The 21,017-nt window shown below is 37.5% G+C and overlaps 1 protein-coding gene across 2 annotated transcripts in view; it reads left to right on the forward strand.

Moving 5' to 3' along the window:
* Kif4a (kinesin family member 4A) overlaps positions 1 to 21,017 on the forward strand; it is a 102,689-nt gene that overhangs the window by 9,075 nt on the left and 72,597 nt on the right. For both annotated transcript variants that reach the window (XM_034485119.2, XM_076918394.1), the window contains exons 3-6: positions 652 to 842; positions 2,526 to 2,618; positions 5,262 to 5,428; positions 5,650 to 5,744. In XM_034485119.2, the coding sequence (XP_034341010.1) occupies positions 652 to 842; positions 2,526 to 2,618; positions 5,262 to 5,428; positions 5,650 to 5,744 (546 nt within the window). The remainder of the gene's footprint in view (positions 1 to 651; positions 843 to 2,525; positions 2,619 to 5,261; positions 5,429 to 5,649; positions 5,745 to 21,017) is intronic.

The raw sequence follows: 21,017 nt of genomic DNA on the forward strand, positions 1-21,017 counted from the left end.
CCAGCCCCAATCCCAACTCTTAATCCTCCTGTTTTAGCCACCCGATTTCTGGATACAGACATGTGCTTTCATATCTAGCAAGACTTTCATTAAAAATTATATATATATATCTCAGAATTGGTTTTGCCCCTTGTGGCTATTTAGGATTTCTCTGTGTAGCCTTGGCTTTCTTAGAACTCATTCTATAGACCAGGGTGGCCTTGAGCTCAGAGACCCACCTGCCTCTGCTTCTGCCTCTGCCTGTCTCCAGAGCACTGGGATAAAGGTGTACACCACCACTGGCTGGCTGAGACTTGTATTTACTTTTCATAATTTAGAATTATTCAAGATTGGAAGTACAAATACCCAAGTATAAATCTTTGAAAGGCTTTTTACCATGACATGGCTGCCTTTATTATCTTAGTTACATCTATATTTGACTTCCTAGCTTTTAAGGGCTTTCGAAAGGTGGCAAAGTTGGAGGTCAGTGTTTTTCTTTGCTTTTCTTGAAGAATTCAAACTATGGAAAACTCAGAACTTTGCTTTGTGTTTGTTGTTCTTAATAGACTCTGTCTTAAGGAAGCAACCTCAATTTTGTTACAAGCAATAGCTGCATGTTAACTGGATGAATAGTTTTGAGCTCTACTATCCACATGGCTTCTATTTTGCCAGGGTACAATGCAACTGTCCTGGCTTATGGGCAGACTGGATCTGGAAAAACTTATTCAATGGGAGGTACATACACTGCAGAACAAGAACATGACTCAGCCATTGGGGTTATTCCCAGGGTAATACAACTGCTCTTCAAAGAAATTAATAAAATGAGTGACTTCGAATTTACTCTGAAAGTGTCTTACTTGGAGGTAAGTGATTTCTCTCGAGTTATTCTGAATTCAAGATTATCTTTGAGTAGGAAAATGTATCCAAATGAGATTTTTCTTGGCATGACTCAAATCAACAAATTGAATTTTTAGTAAATTGCATTTTAATAAATTGATAGCAAAAACTTACTTGCTCAGTTGGATCTGGATGCTACCCAGTTCTTTTCTTAATTAGAATTATCTACTTAATCTGATTGTTAGAAGAATTGGCACTGCCGTGCAAAAATATGATAGGAATTCTTTAATTTTAGTTTGGCTTGTGTCACTGCTTCTCTGTGGAGTCTGCAGAAAAGTGTTCCATTTCACTTCACTGCTAAGGCTTGAATTATAATGCTACTGCTTCATGAAGAATGTTATTAAAAATCAGGCAAAATATTATATCGTGTGTAAGTGGTGATAAAATGTATATTTATGCAACAGATACTTATTGAGCATCTACTATGTGCCAGACCCTGATCTGGGTACTTAGATCATGTATTTGGGAAATATCAGTGGACTAACAGATTTTTAACACATTGTCCTTATAGGAACCTGAATTCTAGTGTACATCAGTATAAAATTGACTGTCCAATTGTATCTAACCTCATGATACCAAAAGGCATATAGCATATTTAGAGAATCTGGCTTCTGAGAAGCTAATTTATTGATTCTAATGAAGCAATGCAGTGATATCTATATATGAGGAACTATAATTAAACTTAAAAAGTTTATGCATGTAATCATAAATTGTGTGTAAACAGTTCATCCTGATGTTGAATTGAATTATGTTATCAGATATAAGAGATAAAATGAGAAGGGGAGTTATAAGATGATTACAATTACCCTTTGTTTTTATTGTTTTATATTTTAAATTCTGTGTTTGTATGTATGTGGGTACATACACGTGAGTGCAGGTTCTTGAGGCAGCCAGAGGCATAGGATTCCCTGGACCTGCAGTTATAGGTGCTGTAAGCTGCCTGACATAGATGCTGGGAACCAAATTTGGGTCCTCTACAAGAACAGTAGAGGACCATTGAGCCATCTCTCCAACCCCACCCAGATTACTTTTCTTAGTCTTTATTAATCCAGCCTTAGTCAAGGTAATTGAATATATAAATGACTGGAGAAACTAGCATATTAAATCATGACATCTGACATCAGCAATAACAGTAAAGAAGTGTAGTGAGTATCACATGAAACATTCTCTTAATTATTTAAAGTTTTACTGTTTTATTGAAGTATAGTTATAACCCTTCTCTTCCCTTGCTCCCAACTTCCATCCTGCCTTCCCATAAGCAACTAATGCTTACATTTTAATTGGTTAAATTGGTAAAAGTGGTGCTGTTATGATATCATCAAGGAACTGAATTTGGGGGCTGGAGAGGTGTCTCTGTGGAGAAAAGCACATGCAGTCCTGAAGAGTACCCAGGTTCAGTTCCCCCAGCTCTAGGGTATCAGATGCCCCTGGCCTCCACAGGCACCTGGATTCACATGTGCATACCCACATATATATATAAGCATATATATAATTAAATAAATAAGGCAAGACCAAGAGCTCTACCACAGAGTTATACCTGTGTCCATTACAGCCTTTATAAGTCTAATAAAAAATTACTTATGGTCTTGCAGTCCACACAGAGATGGCCACTGTTAATATATTTTGCCATTTTCTTTCAACAATATCAGATTTATAATGAAGAAATTTTGGACCTTCTATGTTCATCCCGTGAGAAAGCTTCTCAAATAAATATCCGGGAAGATCCTAAGGAAGGCATAAAGGTGTGTTTTCCTTTCCTTCCTTTCTTCTTTCTCTCTTTCTTTTCTTCTTTTTCTCTTTTTTTTTTTTTGATGTTATTGCAGATGTTGGTAACTACTAAAGCTCATGTCCCTTGTCTTTATCACTGTGGTTTTGGATGATTGCTAACATCTCAGTCTTTCAGGTTCTGTTTAGCACTAATTCCTTTATTTAATCTAGGATTATTAGATGAGTGTTCTTATGGGAAGAAAATTCAGCTTCATCATTTTCTTGCTACTTCTTAAAGCATGTAGCAGCAATTAAACGTTAATTGTTTACTGGATTCTAAAACTAAGCTCTCTAGTATGGTAGCCATGTGCTACAAGAAGGCATTTAAAGGCTAATTAATTAAAATTGAACAAGCAGTTCCTTAGGCACACTCAGCACTTATCAAGGAGACATCTTTCTGGGTGGCTTCTGACTACTTTGTTGTTCAGATATGAGAGATAGCCATGATCATAGAAAATTCTACTGGATATCACTAGCAGACACTGTACTGGGCTCTATATTAATATAAAAAAGTAGAAAATTAAATTCAAGTATAGCATGCATACCCTATAGTGAGATGACCACTTATCTGAGAACTTTGGTCACATAGTCTGGGTGCAGTGCTTGAGTACTTAGGACTAGAAGAATCAGGGGCTACAGGTGGATGAAATCCAGAAGGACAGGTTTGGGGAAATGTGGGAAATCATAGCCTATCTGTCTTCTCCTTCACCTCTTCCTCTTCACAAAGAACAGAGAGTAACCATTTAGGGCACAGGCAAAGAGTAGACACTTGTTCATCTGAGCCTTATTTTCCTTCGGGATCCTTACATTCTTATCGAGGTATTAAAGCCAGACTTGAAATATCAAACCTTGTAAGCTTGAAATATAAAGGAAAATAATTTGGATAGTGAAGACAAGAACCCTGAACAAATTATATGCTACCACCAAGAAGAATGTGGGTACTGAACTACCTCTTGACTATGTCTTAAGATCTTTTATATGCTCCACATGAAGGCAGGAATTAAATCCCAGGCATTGTTTGAGGCAAGATGGTGTGATTCAAAAAAAGTATGTGTTCCTGATACAAATTGGAGCAAGAACAAGTTTGTAAACATTTTTAAGATAGCATTTAAGAAATAAACAAAAGGTCTGTTGAGATGGTGCAGCAGGTAAAATTGCTCACCCCCAAGCCTTATAACCAAGTTTAATCCCTGCACCCCACAAGATGGAAGTAGAGAACTGACTCCTGCAAGTTGTCATCTGCCCTCTACACATGTACTTTGGCAGACACATTGCTGTAGCAGCGGGGTGTATACACATATACTTACACAATATATGAATTGTAAAAAAAGAAAGACTTTTTATAGTGAGGAGGAACTATAGCAGGAACGTTCACTAAGACTAGCCCAGTCTGTCTGGGACAGAAGACTTGGTCTGGGAAATGAAAGGAGCTGTCTCAGGAAATGATGATGGAGCCAGCCTAAGCAGTATAGCTTCTCCCTACCTCCAACCCCTACCAACAGCATGCAATTATGTAAGACTTCTGAAGCAAACATTACCCTGCCTACTCATAGTGGGTTTTTTATCTTATGTGTCTATCTCTCCAACTTTGTTGCTTCTGGAACTTCAGAGAGGATTTTTTATATCATCACCATCTAGTATAGCTGTTAGTAATATGCTCGCATTTTAGGAAGGCTGACTGGAAATGAATTGAAAGGGAAAAAGACTAGGCTGATAAAGATGCAATTGAGCAAATCATTGCCTTGTTTCTCCAGGCAAGGTAATACTGCAGTGGATGGGTTTAAAAAAATAGACAGGAAGTAATCAATTCCCAAGAACATCAGAGTTGGAGATGCATGGATATGAAGGAGTGGGAGGAACTGACAATGATTTAAAGTTTTGAGGATAGAGCTTTTAATAGACATGGAACAGTAGCGAGGAGACTTGGCATCAGTGGAAGCAAGATGAATTTGGTTTAATAATGTACCAGTTCTAAAGGATAAGTAGTCAGCCGCTAGAAATAAAGGGAGAGAAATTAGAGTCACAGAGACAGATTAGGAATTCGGTCATAGCATACTAAGGGCTAGCAGAACCTCATGAATCTCCTAGTCTATCACCCCCACCTTCAAACTCCAAGAGAGTGACTTCTGTACAGTTCCCCAGGTAGTTAAAGTACTATGCCCAAAACTTGATTCCTGTAGCCTCCTCGGCCAGTAAAAACTGCCATGCTGTTTCCTCTAAAAGAAAATGAAGTAGGATGTACATTGCAGATACAGGAAGAAGGAATGTGGAGCCAAGAGAAACGCTGTAGCAATTTGTGTTGTACTTGATGATCTCTTTTGGTGGCAAAAGTTGACTTCACTTGGGACTCCCTAGAAGCTAGCTACCCTCCAAAATCTAGATACCTTCTTTGACTCCAGTATTATATAGTACCCCCATTTCTCAATTCTGTAGGGAAGATTGGAGACCTTGGTTCCTAGATATCATCATAGAGTTTAAAAGTCCTCCTTTTCATGATCATTGTGTATACTGATATTTTCCTGGAACAAGAAGGCATTTTCCACTTGCTAATCCCTGTATTTCTATTCAAGTATTAGAAGAAGGAATCAAGGAAGCCTTTTTTCTCCTCTTGCAATTAGATTGTGGGACTGACGGAGAAGACAGTGCTAGTTGCCTCGGACACTGTTTCCTGTCTAGAGCAGGGTAACAACTCCAGGACTGTGGCCTCCACAGCCATGAACTCCCAGTCATCTCGATCTCATGCCATCTTTACAATCTCCATGGAGCAAAGGAAGAAGAATGACAAGTAAGTTAGAGCATCACAATTTTCGTGTTCTGTGAAGGCCGAATGCCAGGTGGCTGCCTAGGTTGATTTGACATGCAGACGTTAGAATGATGAGCATGAATGACCACTGGAGCTACTTTTACTGTCTCAAAAGTCATGAGAGCTGGCTAATCAGCTCTGATAGTTCAGCTACTTTTAAGCTTGTGTGTTGTTTTCACTGTGTCTTCCTGTTATCATCACAGAAATAGCAGTTTTCGTTCCAAGCTGCATCTTGTAGACCTTGCTGGATCAGAAAGACAGAAGAAAACCAAAGCTGAGGGAGATCGTCTGAAAGAGGGTGAGACAATTATGGTCATAGCTCTTGGAGAAAACTCACACGCTTTTGTTGCTATTGGTGGTATTTTGAAGGGACTATTTCAGTTCATATCTAAGTATCTACAGTTCAAATTTGAGATTACTTTCAGAAATAGTGAAAAGTGATTCCTTTCCCTTGCACTGATTCACAACTTCAGGTGTGAAATTGGAATCTCTTCTTCGGTTGGTTTTCACCTGGTCTAGTCAATTCTAGTTTTAATTTATCTCTACCGACTTATAATTAAAATGTTCCAGCTCATTGTTCCATGTACCTGCTGTCCCTTGCAGGTGTTGCCAAGTGTAAACCTTATCAGCATGGTTTTCATATCGTCACTTGAGTCACATGAAAACTGATGCTTTTGGAGACTTCTAATATGACAGTACCCCAGTGATATGCATAAGCTATTTCTTCGGTATCTGACTTTCATTTCTGGATGAGTTTTATACATGCCCTGTTTGTTTTATATTCTTTGGGTTAAACACTTTGGGTTTTAGCCTTCTTAATATACTTTTAAATGTTCTTACCTTCTTTTTTTTAAGGTGTTTAGTTCTGAGTTGATTTTGGGGGTGAGATTTACATAATTGAAATATAACTCACATATTGTATTTAAAGCTGTGCATGTCAATGAATTTTGTGTATTCAGAGTTGGGCAGGCATCCCCACAGCCTCATCTCAGGATATTTTATCACCCCAAAGAGAAGCACCATAACCCAATAGTGCACATTTCCCATTCCCATCTATCTCTAGAAAAAATATATTTGACCTTTGGTGACTGTCTTTCACTTATCATAAAGTCATGTAGCGTGTTAATCAGTCCTTCATTCTTGGTATTGCTGAGTAACATTCAGTTGTATGGATATACCACATTTTGTCCCTTTCATCAATTTTCCAATGTTAGCTGTTGTAAGTATTGTTCTCTGAGCCTCTCTATGTAAGTTTTCATACAAACAAACTGGTTTTGTTTTTGTTTTGAGAGTCTTTCTATTTCTGGCTCACCCAGAATTCAATATGTAGACCAGGCCAGTGTCTCAGGGATCTACCTGCCTCTGTCTCCTCAGTGCTATAGGTAAAGGTATGTGTGCTACTGTGCCTGACCTCAGACAAATTTTAAAATACATCTTGAGAACGTACATAGGAATGGAATTGCTGGGTTATTGGTTAATAACCCACTCCACATTAACTTTCTTTTCTATAAAAGAAGCAAAGAAGCCATGGAAAGAAGCATTAGGAGTGGGAAGCAATCAGCTCCATGATCCAAGAATTATTCATAGTGAGTGTTCCAACCTAGAAAAAATTCTTAAACATTTCCAGAGAACAATTAGGAAAGAGATCAAAGACAATTTCTGCAGTAAATAACTATCAGGGCAGCATTGCCTCTCTAGCAGAGACAATCTACAGCTAGTTAGAAATGAAGGGACCTTGCTTTTCATTGTAAATAATGTATAGATGAAAAAGAAGATAAATATAAGGTAAGGTACTGATTGCAGCGTGCAAGAAAGGGGTGTCTTGTTGCTTGGAGAGAGACTTGTGGCCATAAAATGTCGCATTATCCAACTTCCTTTCTTCATAGAACAGCACCCTGTATGATAGTTTCAGTAGGATTTGACTGGCTTTCAAAACCAGTATGAAAATACTTAGAAAGCCATCATTAATTTTTTGAGCTTTATCTTATGATCATACCTGATTGATTGTAAGTATTTTTGTATATTTAATTCCATAAATTTTCTACCATTGTTACAAAAAAATCAACTCAAGAGAAGATATGCTACGGGATGCTAATGCATTATTAATATTACGTTCTTACCCAAAGAATATAGAGAAGGTAGATAGAGGACTCAACAAAGCATGCTGTATGGCCTGGTAGAGTTAGAGCATACAGATAAGTGCCCTATATCAGGGCTTCAAATGTCAACTCTATCTTAACCCATGGTGAGTACTCGACCTGGAGAGCTGCCCAAAAGTGAAATAAGGTGATGCCATCTTTCAATGATGAGATAGAAATACCTTGATGGTGAATCAGGATAGAGAAGAGTGTTCTTGGTAGAGGAGGAATGTTTCTAAATACATAGTCATGGGTTGAGGCTGGCTAGAGGATATACATGTAGCCAGGTTCAGCTGGAATTCATGACACAAAACATAGAGTTGTAGATAGAAAATAAATTCTTCACCAAGCCAAGAACAGAAATGTTTTATAAATATTCATAAAGAGTTGTTTACCCATCACCAGAATAAATTTTCGGATGTTTATATTCCTTCCTGAAAGAATCATTACCCATTAGCAGTCACTCCCTACTCCTGTCAGTGTCCACTTCTGTCCTGGCAATAATGAATCCTCTCCCTCTACACATTTCGCTCCTGAGCATCTCATATAGAAGGGTTGACAGTATGTGCCCTATTTTCATTGACTGACAGTTTCTGAGCCAGTACCTAGGTTCTTGTGCATGCTCATTCTGAGCTACAGCCCTGCCTTCCCTTCATTGACTGTTTTTCTCAAATCATGTTTTCATAATTCATCCATGTTATAGCACATGTCATTGATTCATTTCTTTTTATTGGAGTGGTTTCCAAGTTTTGTTTGCTTGTTTGTTTTTGTTTCTTTGGTTATTGTGACTAATGTTGTTTGTTTGTTTGTTTGTTCAATCAGGTATCATGTAGCCCAGGCTGGTCTTGAACTTACTATATTGCCAAGGCTTGAACTTTTGATCTTCTACCTCTACCTCTCAAGCGCTAGTATTATAGGCATATGTCACTACCATATTGGCTATGAACATTTATGCACACATTTTCTTAAACATGTATGTTTTCATTTCTTTTTGGTATGCACATGCACACACACAAATAGAAATGCTGTCCTGGAACTTTGAACTCACAAGGATCCTCCTGCCTCTGCCTCCTGAGTGCTGGGATTAAAGGGATGTGCCACTGCACTGGGTATTTATGTCTTTTTAAAAAAGATTTATTTAATTATTTTAAGTACATTAGTGCTCTATTTGCATGTATACCTGCATGCCAGAAGAGGGCATCAGATCCCAATGTAGATGCTTATGAGCCACCATGTGGTTGCTAGGAATTGAACTCAGGACCTCTGGAAGAGCAGCCAGTGCTCTACCACTGAGCCATCTCTCCAATCAGTATTTATGTCATTTTAGATCTAGCCCTCCTAGTAGGTATGAAATAGTAACTCATTGTGGTTTTCATCTATATGTTGCATGTTTCACATACTCATTGACAGTTTGTCAGCCAGGTTTACACAGAGAAACCCTGTCTCGAAAAACAAAAACAGCAACAACAAAACAGGACCATTTGTATTAGTTATATTTGATTCATTTCAAATAATTTTTGCATGTGAGGTTAAGATTGTCTCTTTATTTCTATTCTTGTGCATGTGGGTATCTAGTTATCCAGTATCCAGTTCAAACAGTATTCTTTTCCCACTGAATTATGTTCCCCCCTCCCGTAAAGAGATTAGATTAGTCTGTAGATCTGCGTCTCTTTGCTTTCACCAGTGCCTCCCTCACTCAATTACTCTACTTGTGTAGTGAATTTTGAAGTTGAGAAATCTGACACCTCCAACAATTTTTTTCAAGATTGCATTGATTCTTCGGGATTCCTTAAATTTCCATGGCAATTTGAGGATCAACCTATTGATTTCTGCAAAGAAGCCAGCAGGAGTTTTCATAGGCATCATATCCAATCCACAGATCTATTTGGAGAGCATTGCTTTCAGCAGTGTTCAGTCTCACAGTTGTAAATGCTGTCTTTTTTCTTTACTATCTTTTAATGAGTTTTTTTAAAGTATTATTTTAATGGTTCTGTTAATTTTATTTCTAAGTATTCTTTTCAGAGCTATTAAAATGGAATGGTTTTGTTAATTTCATTTTAAAATTGCTTATTGAGTTGGGTAAGTTGATCTTGTATCCATTGGCCTGCCCAGTTTGTTGGTTCTAATAGTTTGGTTAGATCTCTCAGGATGACTATCTACAGCTTTGTGAAGAGAGAAATTTACTTCTTTCTTTACAATCCAGATGCTTTTATTTCTTTACTTCTTTTGCTTCTCTGCCTACTTGTCCTTGTAGAAGAAGCTTCAGTACATTATTAGGTAGAAGTAGTAAGTGTGAATATTATCATGTTCTTGATCTTGAGAGAAAAAACAGGGTTTTTTTTTTACATTAAGTTTATTTTTTCTGAGCATTTTTCATAGAAGCTTCCACCCATGCTGAGGACACACTATGTCTGGTTTGGTGAGCATTGCTTTTATTATGTATGGATATTTGTCAAGAGCTTTTCATCATTTTTGACATGGTCACGTTAGTTTTCATTTATTACTTGTTTTTGGAGGTGGTATTTGGTCAGTTTCAGTCCCATAGCTTTCTTGAACTAATTCTGTATAGTTTGTATTCTGTCTACTTTGCCCTCGCATAAGCTTAGTGATGGGCTAGTGACTAGTCTCACATCTCCTTAAATGCTTGGACTTATAAATCTTCCATCATTTACCAAGGGCTTTGTGCATGGACAGGGGTATACCTTCTACACCCAGGCAATTTATAACTCTGCTTTAGCATTTCTTCATTGCTCAAGCAAATCTCAAATCTTATATATGTTTTCCATCATTTTGCCAATTAGACTTAGCTACTGTTAGAGTGACTTTTTTTCCTCTCTTTTTAGGTTTATTGAGTTTTATTCTTTACAAATAAACATCATAGATATTCAAGATAGTACAATATTTTCGTAATATAAATTCATTATGAAATGATTAGCACATCAAGCTAATTAATATAATCCCTCACTTCACAGTTGTTTTAGTCAGTGTTCTATTGCAGTGAAGAGACACCATGACCAAGGCAACTCTTATAAAAGAAAGCATTTAATTGAGGGCTTGCTTACAGTTTCAAAGGCTTAGCCCATTATCATCATGGCAGGGAGCTTGGTGGCAGGCAGGTATGGCACTGGAGAAGTAGCTGAGAGCTACATCCTAATCTGCAAGCAGAGAGAGACTGGATGACTCTTAGAGACTGGGCCTGGTATAGGCTTTTGAGACCTCAAAGCCTATCCTAGTGACACTTCCTCCAAAAAGGCCACATTTCTAATCCATTCAAGTATAAGAGATGACTAAAAAGATCAACAAAATAAAAAATGAAGCTGAACCAAAGGGTTGATTATAAGTTCTAGGCCAGACAGGGCCCACAGCAAGACCTTAAGACTGAGGCTAGAGAATTGTCTCCGAAGTTTAGAGAATGTGCTGAGCAATCATGACCACAGTTTGGATCACAGCACTCTTGTAACATCTTGCTAATACCTGCAGTTCAGAACAGGGTGGAGACGGGAACATCGTTGTGATTTGCAGGCTTCCATCCTACTAGAGAAAATGTGAGTCCCAGATTCAGGAGAGACTCTGCCTCAAAAGAATAGGCATAAAACGATAGAGGGAGACACCTGATGTCATCTTCTGGCCTCCACAGTCATACATATAAATAAATGAATCATTGAAAAAAATAAGGCTGACTTAATTGTTCTAGCTAAAGAACACAATTGTTTAGCCATGCAGGAAAATGGAACCAAATGGAGATTATATTAAGCAAAATAAGTCAGTCAGAATATAAATATGTTTTCTCTCATTATGGATCCAAGATTTTATATAGACACATAAAATCTTTTGTGTATCTGTGTGTGTGCATGCATATTAAAAGTAGAAAATCTAGTATATGAGCCTATAGGGGGCTATTCTTATTTAAACCACCACAATCTGCTCCCTGGCTTCATAGGCTTGTAACCATATCATAATGCAAAAATGTATTCAGTCCAACTTCAAGAGTTTCTATACACTGTTTAAAAGTTCAAAGTTTCTTCTGAGATTCATATAATCTCTTAACTGTAACCCCCTGTAAAATCAAAATCAAAAAGCAGATCACATACTTCCAACATACAATGGCACATTACCATTCCAAAAGGGAAGAAAGGGAACATAGTGAGGAAATATTGAACCAAAGCAAGAAAGGCTGGACACCATAAGAACAAAGTTAAAATTCTACGTGTCTGCCTGCTGTCAAAGCACTCTTCAGATCTTCAGCTCCTTTCAACTGTGTTGATTATAACCTACTTCTGTCTCTCGGGCTAGTTCCATACCCTGTTAACAGCTCTCCTTAGTAGATAATCCCACAACTCTAGCATCTTGAACATCTTGGGGTCTCCAAAGCAATCCAGGCTTTGCCTTCACAGCTTCAAAGAATGGCCTCTCTGGCCATTGGTTAGCTTTGTAGTGCTTGCTGACTCCTGAACCCATGACTTTGTACATGCTAGACAAATACTGTACTACTGAGCTGTGTTCCTCAGCCCAGCATAATGTTTTTGAGGCTTATGAATATTCTTGCTTTGGTTAGTGATTGTCTCTTTGTATTTCTGAATAATGTTCCAGCCTTGAGCCTTTGATTAGACAATAATTTGAGTTTTTAGCCATTATGAATAATGCTGTTCAGAGCATTTGCATGTTTGCCCTTTTGTGAATGTATTTTTATTTCACTCCAGAACATACTTAGGAATACAAGACAGTAAATACGTGCTTGAATTGATTAGCAGTTGTCTAACATACTTGGTACCATTTTATACCTCCAGTGTATGAGAGTTCCCACTTGTTCCTGTCTTCATAATTCACATTGCTTCATACATTGTAATAAGTGTCAAACTTTATATTCTTATAGTTTTAATTTGCATTTTCTAGATGATGTTTGCTGGTTCCCTTTTAGTTTTCTTACTGGCTACTGGCTACTCTACTTTTTCTTAAGTGTCTGCTCAGATCTTTTTTGCCTTTTTCAGAATTTGGATTTTCCATCTTTTTGCTGAGATTTGTAATTCTTGATATTTTCTGGGTTTAAGTAGGAAGTATTTAGGTTGCAAATATTCTTTTTCAGATTGCAAGTTACCTGGTTTTTGTTTGTTGTTTGTTTGTATTTGTTTTGAGATAAGGGGTTTGTTTTGTAGCTCAAGCTAGCCTGGAATTCACTATATATCCTGAGGTAGCCTTGAGCTGTGTCTTTGCCCCTGACTGCTAGATAGTAGGTGGGGACCATCACACTTGCTTCCTGCCTATTTTGTTTTGCATTTTTTGTATGTATGTGTATGTTTGTGTATATGTGCAGGTTCACAAGCACATGCCACAATAGACATGTAAAGGTCAGAGGATAACTTGTAGTTGTTGTTTCTCTCTTACTATGTAGGTTCTGGGGATCAAACTCAGATCATGAGGCTTGGTGGCAGGCACCTTTACCCACAAAATTATATTATTGACCATCAGATCTTTGGTTTTTTGAGACAGGATTTCTCTGTGTAGCCCTGGCTGTCCTGGAACTCTCTCTGTAGACCAGGCTGGCCTCAAATTCAAAGATCTACTGCCTCTGCTCCCAAGTGCTGGGATTAAAGGCATGTGCCAACACTGCCCAGCCCCATCATACCTATTTTAATGATGTCTTTTGTTGAACAAAAAACTTGGATGTAGTCTAAGCCATTATTTTTTCTTTAATAACATACTGTTTTTTGATGTCTTATCCATTAAATCTTTGTCTACTACAAAAATATTAAATGCGTTCCTACCTGAAGTTTCATGGACTTAGTTTTCACTTAGTTCTGTGATTAGATCTGTGTCTTAAATTAGTTTTTTGCTGATAAAATGAGGTAGGAACTGAGGATCATTTTTCCTTTACATGCATATTCTGTTATTTATGTACTGCTTATTAAAAATACGTTCCTTTTTAAGCACACATTTACCGTTTTGTAATCCTAAGTATGTCCTGTAGTGAAATTAAAACAAGCTCACTAGCTGGGCAGTGATGGTACATGCCTTTAATCCCAGCACTTGGGAGGCAGAGGCAGGCAGATTTCTGAGTTCGAGGCCAGCCTGGTCTACAGAGTGAATTCCAGGACAGCCGGGACTACACAGAGAAACCCTGTCTCAAAAAAACAAAAAAAAAACAAAACAAAAAAAAAACCAAAAACAAAACAAAAAATACCCCATGCTTATTAAAGGGCATGTGCACAGATGTTCTGAAGAGCATTATTCATTAGGCAGGGATCATGGCTCAGTGGTAGAATGCTTGCCTAGCCTGCACAAGGCGGCCTTACATTTAAGCCCCAAACTACAAACAAGCAAAAAAAAAAACGCTTGAAAGAGGAATTTATTTCTAGACCATTCTGAATGACAGATCAATTTGTTTATGAGTACATCTTTAGTCAGGTGTATATTATGTATTACTCTGGAAAAGAAAGTTCCCCTTGGCTTTTCTTTTGTCAGAATTGCTTTCTGAGAATTTTAGAATGAGATTGTCAAGTACTGAAAATTGGAATTCAATTAATAAATTAAGGAGAATTTGGGTAAACTTTGCAGCTGTCTTGATACCCTTTGTTTATTTACATGTCTTGTTAGGCTTACTGCAGCATATTATATAGCTTTGCTGATATTTTGAGGATTCTCTGTTTTCTGTGTCTGCATAGGAAAATATTTCTTTTCAGATCTTAGTCTGGTACCTAACTACTTTGCTTATTGCTTTCTTAGCTTCTCTCATCTACCAGTTGAGTTTCAAAGATTGTGTCAATGGATATCCACTGTCCTTTCCTTTTGGTGGTGGGGGGGAGGCTTTTCCATGGCTCGCTTAGAACTCACTCTGTAGACCAGACTGGTCTTGAACTCAGAGAGCCACCTGCCTCTGCCCCTGCCTCCTGAGTTGATGTCACATTATTTTCAATTAAACATGTTGGTCTCTTCATTTCAAATATTTCTGCCTCACTTTTGTTAACTTCATTAAGGTTATGCTGGGTGGTGCCAGTGATAGTTGGCATTCTTTTTTAAATACTTTAGCCAGAAAATTCCCAGTGATTAACTGTTGGCTATTTACTGTACATTTATAGCATGTAGCCATTATCAAGTTAGGAAAGTGGCCTTTTATTGCTAGTTTGCAAGTAGTTGCACTTTTAAATTATTTTATTTAATGTGTTCTGGGTGTTTGTCCTACTTGTATGACTGTGTACCACATCTGTGCCTGGAGCCCACACAATCCAGAAGAGAGAGTTGAAGCCACCCTTTAGGTGTGGAGAATGGAATCTGGGTCCTCTGGAAGAGCATCCAGTGTTCCTAATCACTGAGCCATCTCTCCAGCCCTAGTTGTTTATATTTTTTAAAAAAGAAATGAATACCATGTAGACACCATGTAGGCACACCATATTCCCAACGTGTGGAAAGTAGAAGCTAGAGGCTCAGGAGTTCAGGGCCATCTTCAGCTACATAGTGAGTTAGAGGCCAGCCTGAGCTACATGAAACAATCTCAAAACAAAAGTAAGAGAAAGGAATAAATTTAGTGTTATATTTTATCACTTATCATTGATTAGAAAGGAGGACATAGCCTTTTCCTACACTCTGCTGATAGAATTCTAAAAATAGATGTTCTATAATGTACTGAATTGACCATGAAAGGCTATTTTTTCTCTCTGCTGCTGGATTTACTGTCTTAGTTATGTTTTAGAACTTTTGCAAATCTGGCTTTGTGAGAGAGCACCTATAACTTTTTTGGTACATATGCTTTCCCATCTAATATTAGTTTGAATAAAAAATGATTTGGAAAGCTTTCAGTTTTGCTTTAATACCATTTATACAATATTTGAATTATTTTCAAATGTATTTTTGATTTGATTTTTAATATGCTTATTCAATTTTGCTAATTCATATTTTTCAGAAAATTATTCATTTTGTATAGATCCTCAAATTTTTTGACATAATATCAAAAATAGGTTTACTTTGTATTTTAATCTATCTCTAATTTTGTGTTTTATTTTAGTTTATACATCTTCTCTACTTTTTTCCTGTCACATTTGAGAGATTGGCTGACTGGCTTCATGCTTTTATTATCATCCTTTCACTTTGTGCATGGGTTGTTGGATTGTGTATTCCTTGTATGGCTTCTTGGGTTGAGTTTGCATCTTCTCTTTCCCCTTTAGAAAGTTTTACGAGCGTGTGCATAAGTGGTCTGGATGGTGTGATGACTCCCTTTGATGTGTGAAACAGTTTTAATGGTGATTAGTGTAAGACCAGTCTTGTTTCATCTGGATCCTCTGTACTTTCTATCTCTGATAGCATTTTGGCAGGATAGGTGGATTCGGGACAGTAGATGGATAATATTCTTAAGTGAATCTCAGATGTCTTGCTTCATTTCAATGTGTATATGTAAAAAATAAGAACTCTTTTTAAAAGACTCTTGCCTAAAATGACTCGATTAAATTGTCTTGGATTTTATTTATTTAAATAAGAATATAAATAAGACCCACACTTTGTTGTTATTTGCTAGGCCATTGGTTTGATTTTCTGTTTGAGACAGGATCTCACCATTAAGCGCAGGCTGGCCTCGAACTCCTACTTATTGTCCCTGTCACTAAAGATTGAGGTTGCAATTGTGAGGTGCCACATCCTGATTTCTAGATCTTTTAAAATCTGTAGATAGCTCCTCCACCCCTTCTTTCCCCTCACATTCCTGGGAACTTATTGATCGAAGAATTCAGCTGTTCTACAGAATTCCCCAGGCTGAATCTCATTGACTGTATATACTTGAAGGACTTACTCTTATCTTTGACCTACTACTTTTACTTACCTCATTTGTAAAAGATATTTTCTAAGAGATATGCTGATTAAACAAATTCATAGAAACTAGCAGAAGTCCTAGTAACTGGTAGCCTCATTGTAACTATTAAATTTTTTTCTGTGCTTTTATTTGTGTCTAATAAAGTGGTGTCTAAAAAGGGGACAAAGTACGCTATAATATTTCTGTACTTTGTCAACTAAATTAACACTGCGGGGAGTTTGGTAGGTGCTTGTTAGCATTTGAAGTTGTTTTGAGTGTAGAAGAGGGTCTTATGGGTGTAGCTTCTGCCAGTGGAATTATGTCAGTTTCCATTCTCAAAGATAAGTCATCCTCTATTAGAAGGAATCACTTTCTACCTGTTGTGAAATACGAAAATTACTAGACTCCTTCATAATACCTGCAGAGAGGGTGGATACAGCCCATCAGAATATTGCTACATTACTGAGAGTGAGGAAAGCAGATGTGACGTATCTAAATGGCTGATTTGATTTGTGAGGCAAAGAAGGTAATGAAAAAACTTCACAGTTGAGTCCTAGATAAAGTGAAAGGTGCTAAGAACTGAAAAAAAGCAGGAGTGAAGCACAGCTATATGTCATATAACCATGACTGTCCACAGTGGGCCACATTCACAACTTTGGTTACAGAAGATTGTATCTTCTAGAGGCATTGCAGTTATCTCAGTTTATGTGAGTGTGGTGTTTACAACAATAATCAAATTATCGAATGTGCTTTTTCTTGCAATGCCCCCTGCTGTCAAGTGACTAGTAGAAAGGAGAACACAGAGGAAACACTTCAGGATTTGATTTGGAGTATGTCAGATTTGAAATACATATTACAAAAAGTCCAGGAGGAGGTAGTAAATTTTGGATAAGATCTTAGAAACATCTGGGCTGGAGACATATATTTGAACTATGCAACTAGACAACAAGAAAGCAACACTACATAATAATGAGTTTTACTACATAATAATGAATTTTAAGGCCAAGACTAAAGTAGTCAAGTAACAACATTAAGGAGCCAGAGATTGGTGTGATACATAGAAGCTCGGGTATGGGTTTCTATACAAAAGAGATTGTCATTTGTGGCAAATGCTTCATTGTTATTATATAATGAAAGCTAAGAAGAGGATAGATTTTCCCACTGAGGTTTTCAAGGGTTTTTGCCAAAGCAATCTAAGGAATTAGCTCAGGTTACATTGGATTAAGGGACAGATTTAACTATGGGCTGTCACAGTTGTCTTTTTCATTAATTTCTCTATTCTTGTACTTTTTAGCAACATTTACTGATATTCTGCCAATTTGTAAACTTAACATAAATGGCTTCATTATGTATGTATATTCTGTAACTATTTTCTTCAACATTATGTTCTTGAAATTCACCCATTTTGTAATATATTTCTGTTCCAATACAATTTTTATTAATTACACTCTTGAGTTTTCTTGATATGAAATTGGTAAAAAAGAAAATTACCTCTGCCAATATTTGTTGGTATTATTTCTCTTGCCTTTTTATTTATGAGTAAGAAGGGTGTTGAAGAATATACCCTGGGTTTATTAAGTTGTTTTTCTCATGGGAATCTAGCTTCCAGTTAAATTGGAATTGTTTTAATATTTTATTATTTGGGATGATAAAATGGTATTGTTTTTGGCAAATAGTAGCTAATTGTTTTAGTTCTTTTAAGAGTTTTTTTAAAATACTAAGTTATCTTCAACTTTAAAACAAAAAACCCAAAAGTTGTGTTTTAGTATATTGCTTCTACTCTCTGGCTTTTTAATCCCTTGGGTGTGTAATTTTCCTTCGTTCACTGAGGCTCAAGCATATGGCTGCTATGCCATGGCAGCCATCTACATGGAAAGGAAACAGTGCTTTCTTCCCATGAGCCAACACTTAGTAAGAGCCATGCCATTGATGAGCCTGGAGGAGGCATCAGAAATGAACAGTCTTCATCGTGTCTCTCAGGCTATACTCATGCAGTCTCACTCATGACTCAAGCAGCTACTTGGCTGAACTAAATTTGGGAATATAGGGCATGTGGCATACCTTCAATTTTCCACCTTGCCCCAAAATACAAAATTTTAAAATAGATGCTATCTTACTCCCAAAAAGGCACAGCATGAGATTATTCCTTTTTCTACTAAATACTGTTACTGCTTTGCTAAGTGAAATTGTTGCCTCATGGGTTGAATATACTTTTATGTTTACAGACATTTTCGTTCCTTGTTGAATTGCCTTTTCCAGGTATTATTCTTTCTTCAGTTAGTAAGTTCATTTCCCATTACATTTATCCCCATTTTTGTTTAGATTTTGGCTATTTAAGCAAGCATCAGAGAGATTACAAATACATTACAAGAAGTTAGTAAGTATGTAAATCCACTGAAGTATTGGTCTGCACATATGAAAGTGCCCCAATGATACTTGTACCATTTTAGTGAATGTGTACTAAGTGAAATACACATAAGGAGCACCCAGATGAAGAAACAGTATTAGAAGCGTCTCAGAAGTTCCATTTGTGCTTTCTATTCTCCTTAAAGGGGAACCGCAGCCCAAACCTCTAGTCCTACATTAATTTTTCAGTATGGACTCCTTTGTGTCTGACGTCTTGCACTTAGTATAAACTCACCAAAGAAAATACAGTATGCCCAGCCTAGAACTGCTAGGTGTATATACTACAAACTACTCCAAACTGTGTTTTCAAACATTGTCCAACTTTTTTGACTGTGTGTCTATGTGTGTGCGTACCTGTACGCGTGTGTGTGTGTGTGTGTGTGTGTGTGTGTGTGTGTGTGTGTGTGCGTACATGACAGTGGTCAGTCTTAGGAGTCATTCCTTTGGTGTTATCTACTGTGATTTTAAGACAGTATCTGCCACTGGGGCCTGGGGTTTGCCATTTAGCCTAAGCTTTCTAGCCGGTCTCCTTCTCCATAGAGTTGGGATTATAAGCAGGCACTGCCATGCCTGCCTTTTTACATGGATGCTGGGGATTGAACTCAGGTCTCCATGCTTGCCAAGCAATCGCTTTACTGACTAAGCTGTCCTCAACACCTTGTCAGAATTTTTTAAATGTTGTTTATTTATATATATATATATATATATATATATATATATATATATATGTATTTTTTATTGTTTGAGTGCTCTATCTGCATGTACACCTGTGTGCCAGAAGAGGGCATCAGATCTCATTATAGATGGTTGTGAGCCACCATGTGGTCACCAGGAGTTGAACTCAGGAGCCACAGAAGAGTAGCCAGTACTCTTAGCCATCGCTCTAGCCCCCGTGTCAGACCTTCTAATTTTTGCTAGTTGAGTAGGGATGAAATGACATTTTATTGTGGTTTTAATTGTCATCCCTGATGGTGATGGGATTCATTATCCTCTCATGTGTTTATTGGCTACATGTATTTTGTTTTCTGTAAAATACCTGCAAGTATGCCTTTTAAAAATATTCACTATATAACATAGATTCATCTTAAACTCACAGCAATCCTCCTACCTCAGCCTCCCAAGAACTGGCATGAGCCACCACACTCAGCCTTCCTTATAGTATTTTTAAAGAATGGTCCTTTATATGTTATTCATATAATTACATTCATTGAATCTCTTCCAATCCTGTATGGTGTGCATGTGTCTTCTCTCCACACTCATTCTAGGGATGGAGCCAAGGCCTTGCACATGTAGCCAGTCAAGCTGCATCCCTAATTCACTTCCTTCATTCATGTATATGCTGTTTTCAATTGTATTTAAGAAATTTAGCACTCCAAGGTCTTAAAGATATTCTGTATTATTGGTGAAGGTTTCACAGCTCTGTCTCTTATCTACCTAAAATGTTTATGTACATGGTATGATCTAGTTTTTCCATGTAAATATTCATTTGTCCTAGCACTATTTTGAAAAAAATTTCTTCTCTCACTGAGAAGCAGCTATTTCTTTTATACGTGTGGATATGTGTATATCAAGTGCCCAAATATGCCTTGATCTGTTTCTGGGTGTCCTATAATATGAAAATCAGGATGATATGGTGCCACGTACTCCAATAGTTGGAAGGCTGAAGCTGACAGATCACAGGAGTCTAGGAGTTTGAGGTGAGCCTGGGCAATGGAGCTATGTCACCTTGAAAATAAATAAGTAGGTAACTAAGTAAACCTGGGGAGATGGCTCAGTGTACAAAATACTCAGAGCATTAATGTAAGGGCCTGAGTTTAGACCCCTCACAACCATGTCAAAACCAGGCACGGCAGCATTTAGCTATAATCCCAGGGTTGGGAGGCTTAGAGGGTAGGATCCCAGCAGCTAGCTGTCCATCCAGTCTAACCAATCTAGTTTCAGTTTCGGGGAGACACCCTTTCTCAAAAATAAGGTGGAAAGCAATAGAGGGAGACACCTAACAACCTCACACATATGCATAGGTGGATCATATACAAATACTGTGAACACAAATGAAACATTTAAATAAATTAATAAATGTCAAATCTTCTAAATTTCTGTATGTGGACTAGAGAGATGGCTCAGCTAAGAGCACTGGCTGCTCTTTCAGAGGACCCAGGTTTGATTCCCAGTGCCCACCTGGCAGCTCACAGCCATTTGTAACACCAATACTAGGATATTTAACATTCTCTTTCTGGCCTCCTTAGGCACTACA

The sequence above is a fragment of the Arvicanthis niloticus genome, chromosome X, assembly GCF_011762505.2.
Source record: "Arvicanthis niloticus isolate mArvNil1 chromosome X, mArvNil1.pat.X, whole genome shotgun sequence".
Taxonomy (NCBI): Eukaryota; Metazoa; Chordata; class Mammalia; order Rodentia; family Muridae; genus Arvicanthis; species Arvicanthis niloticus.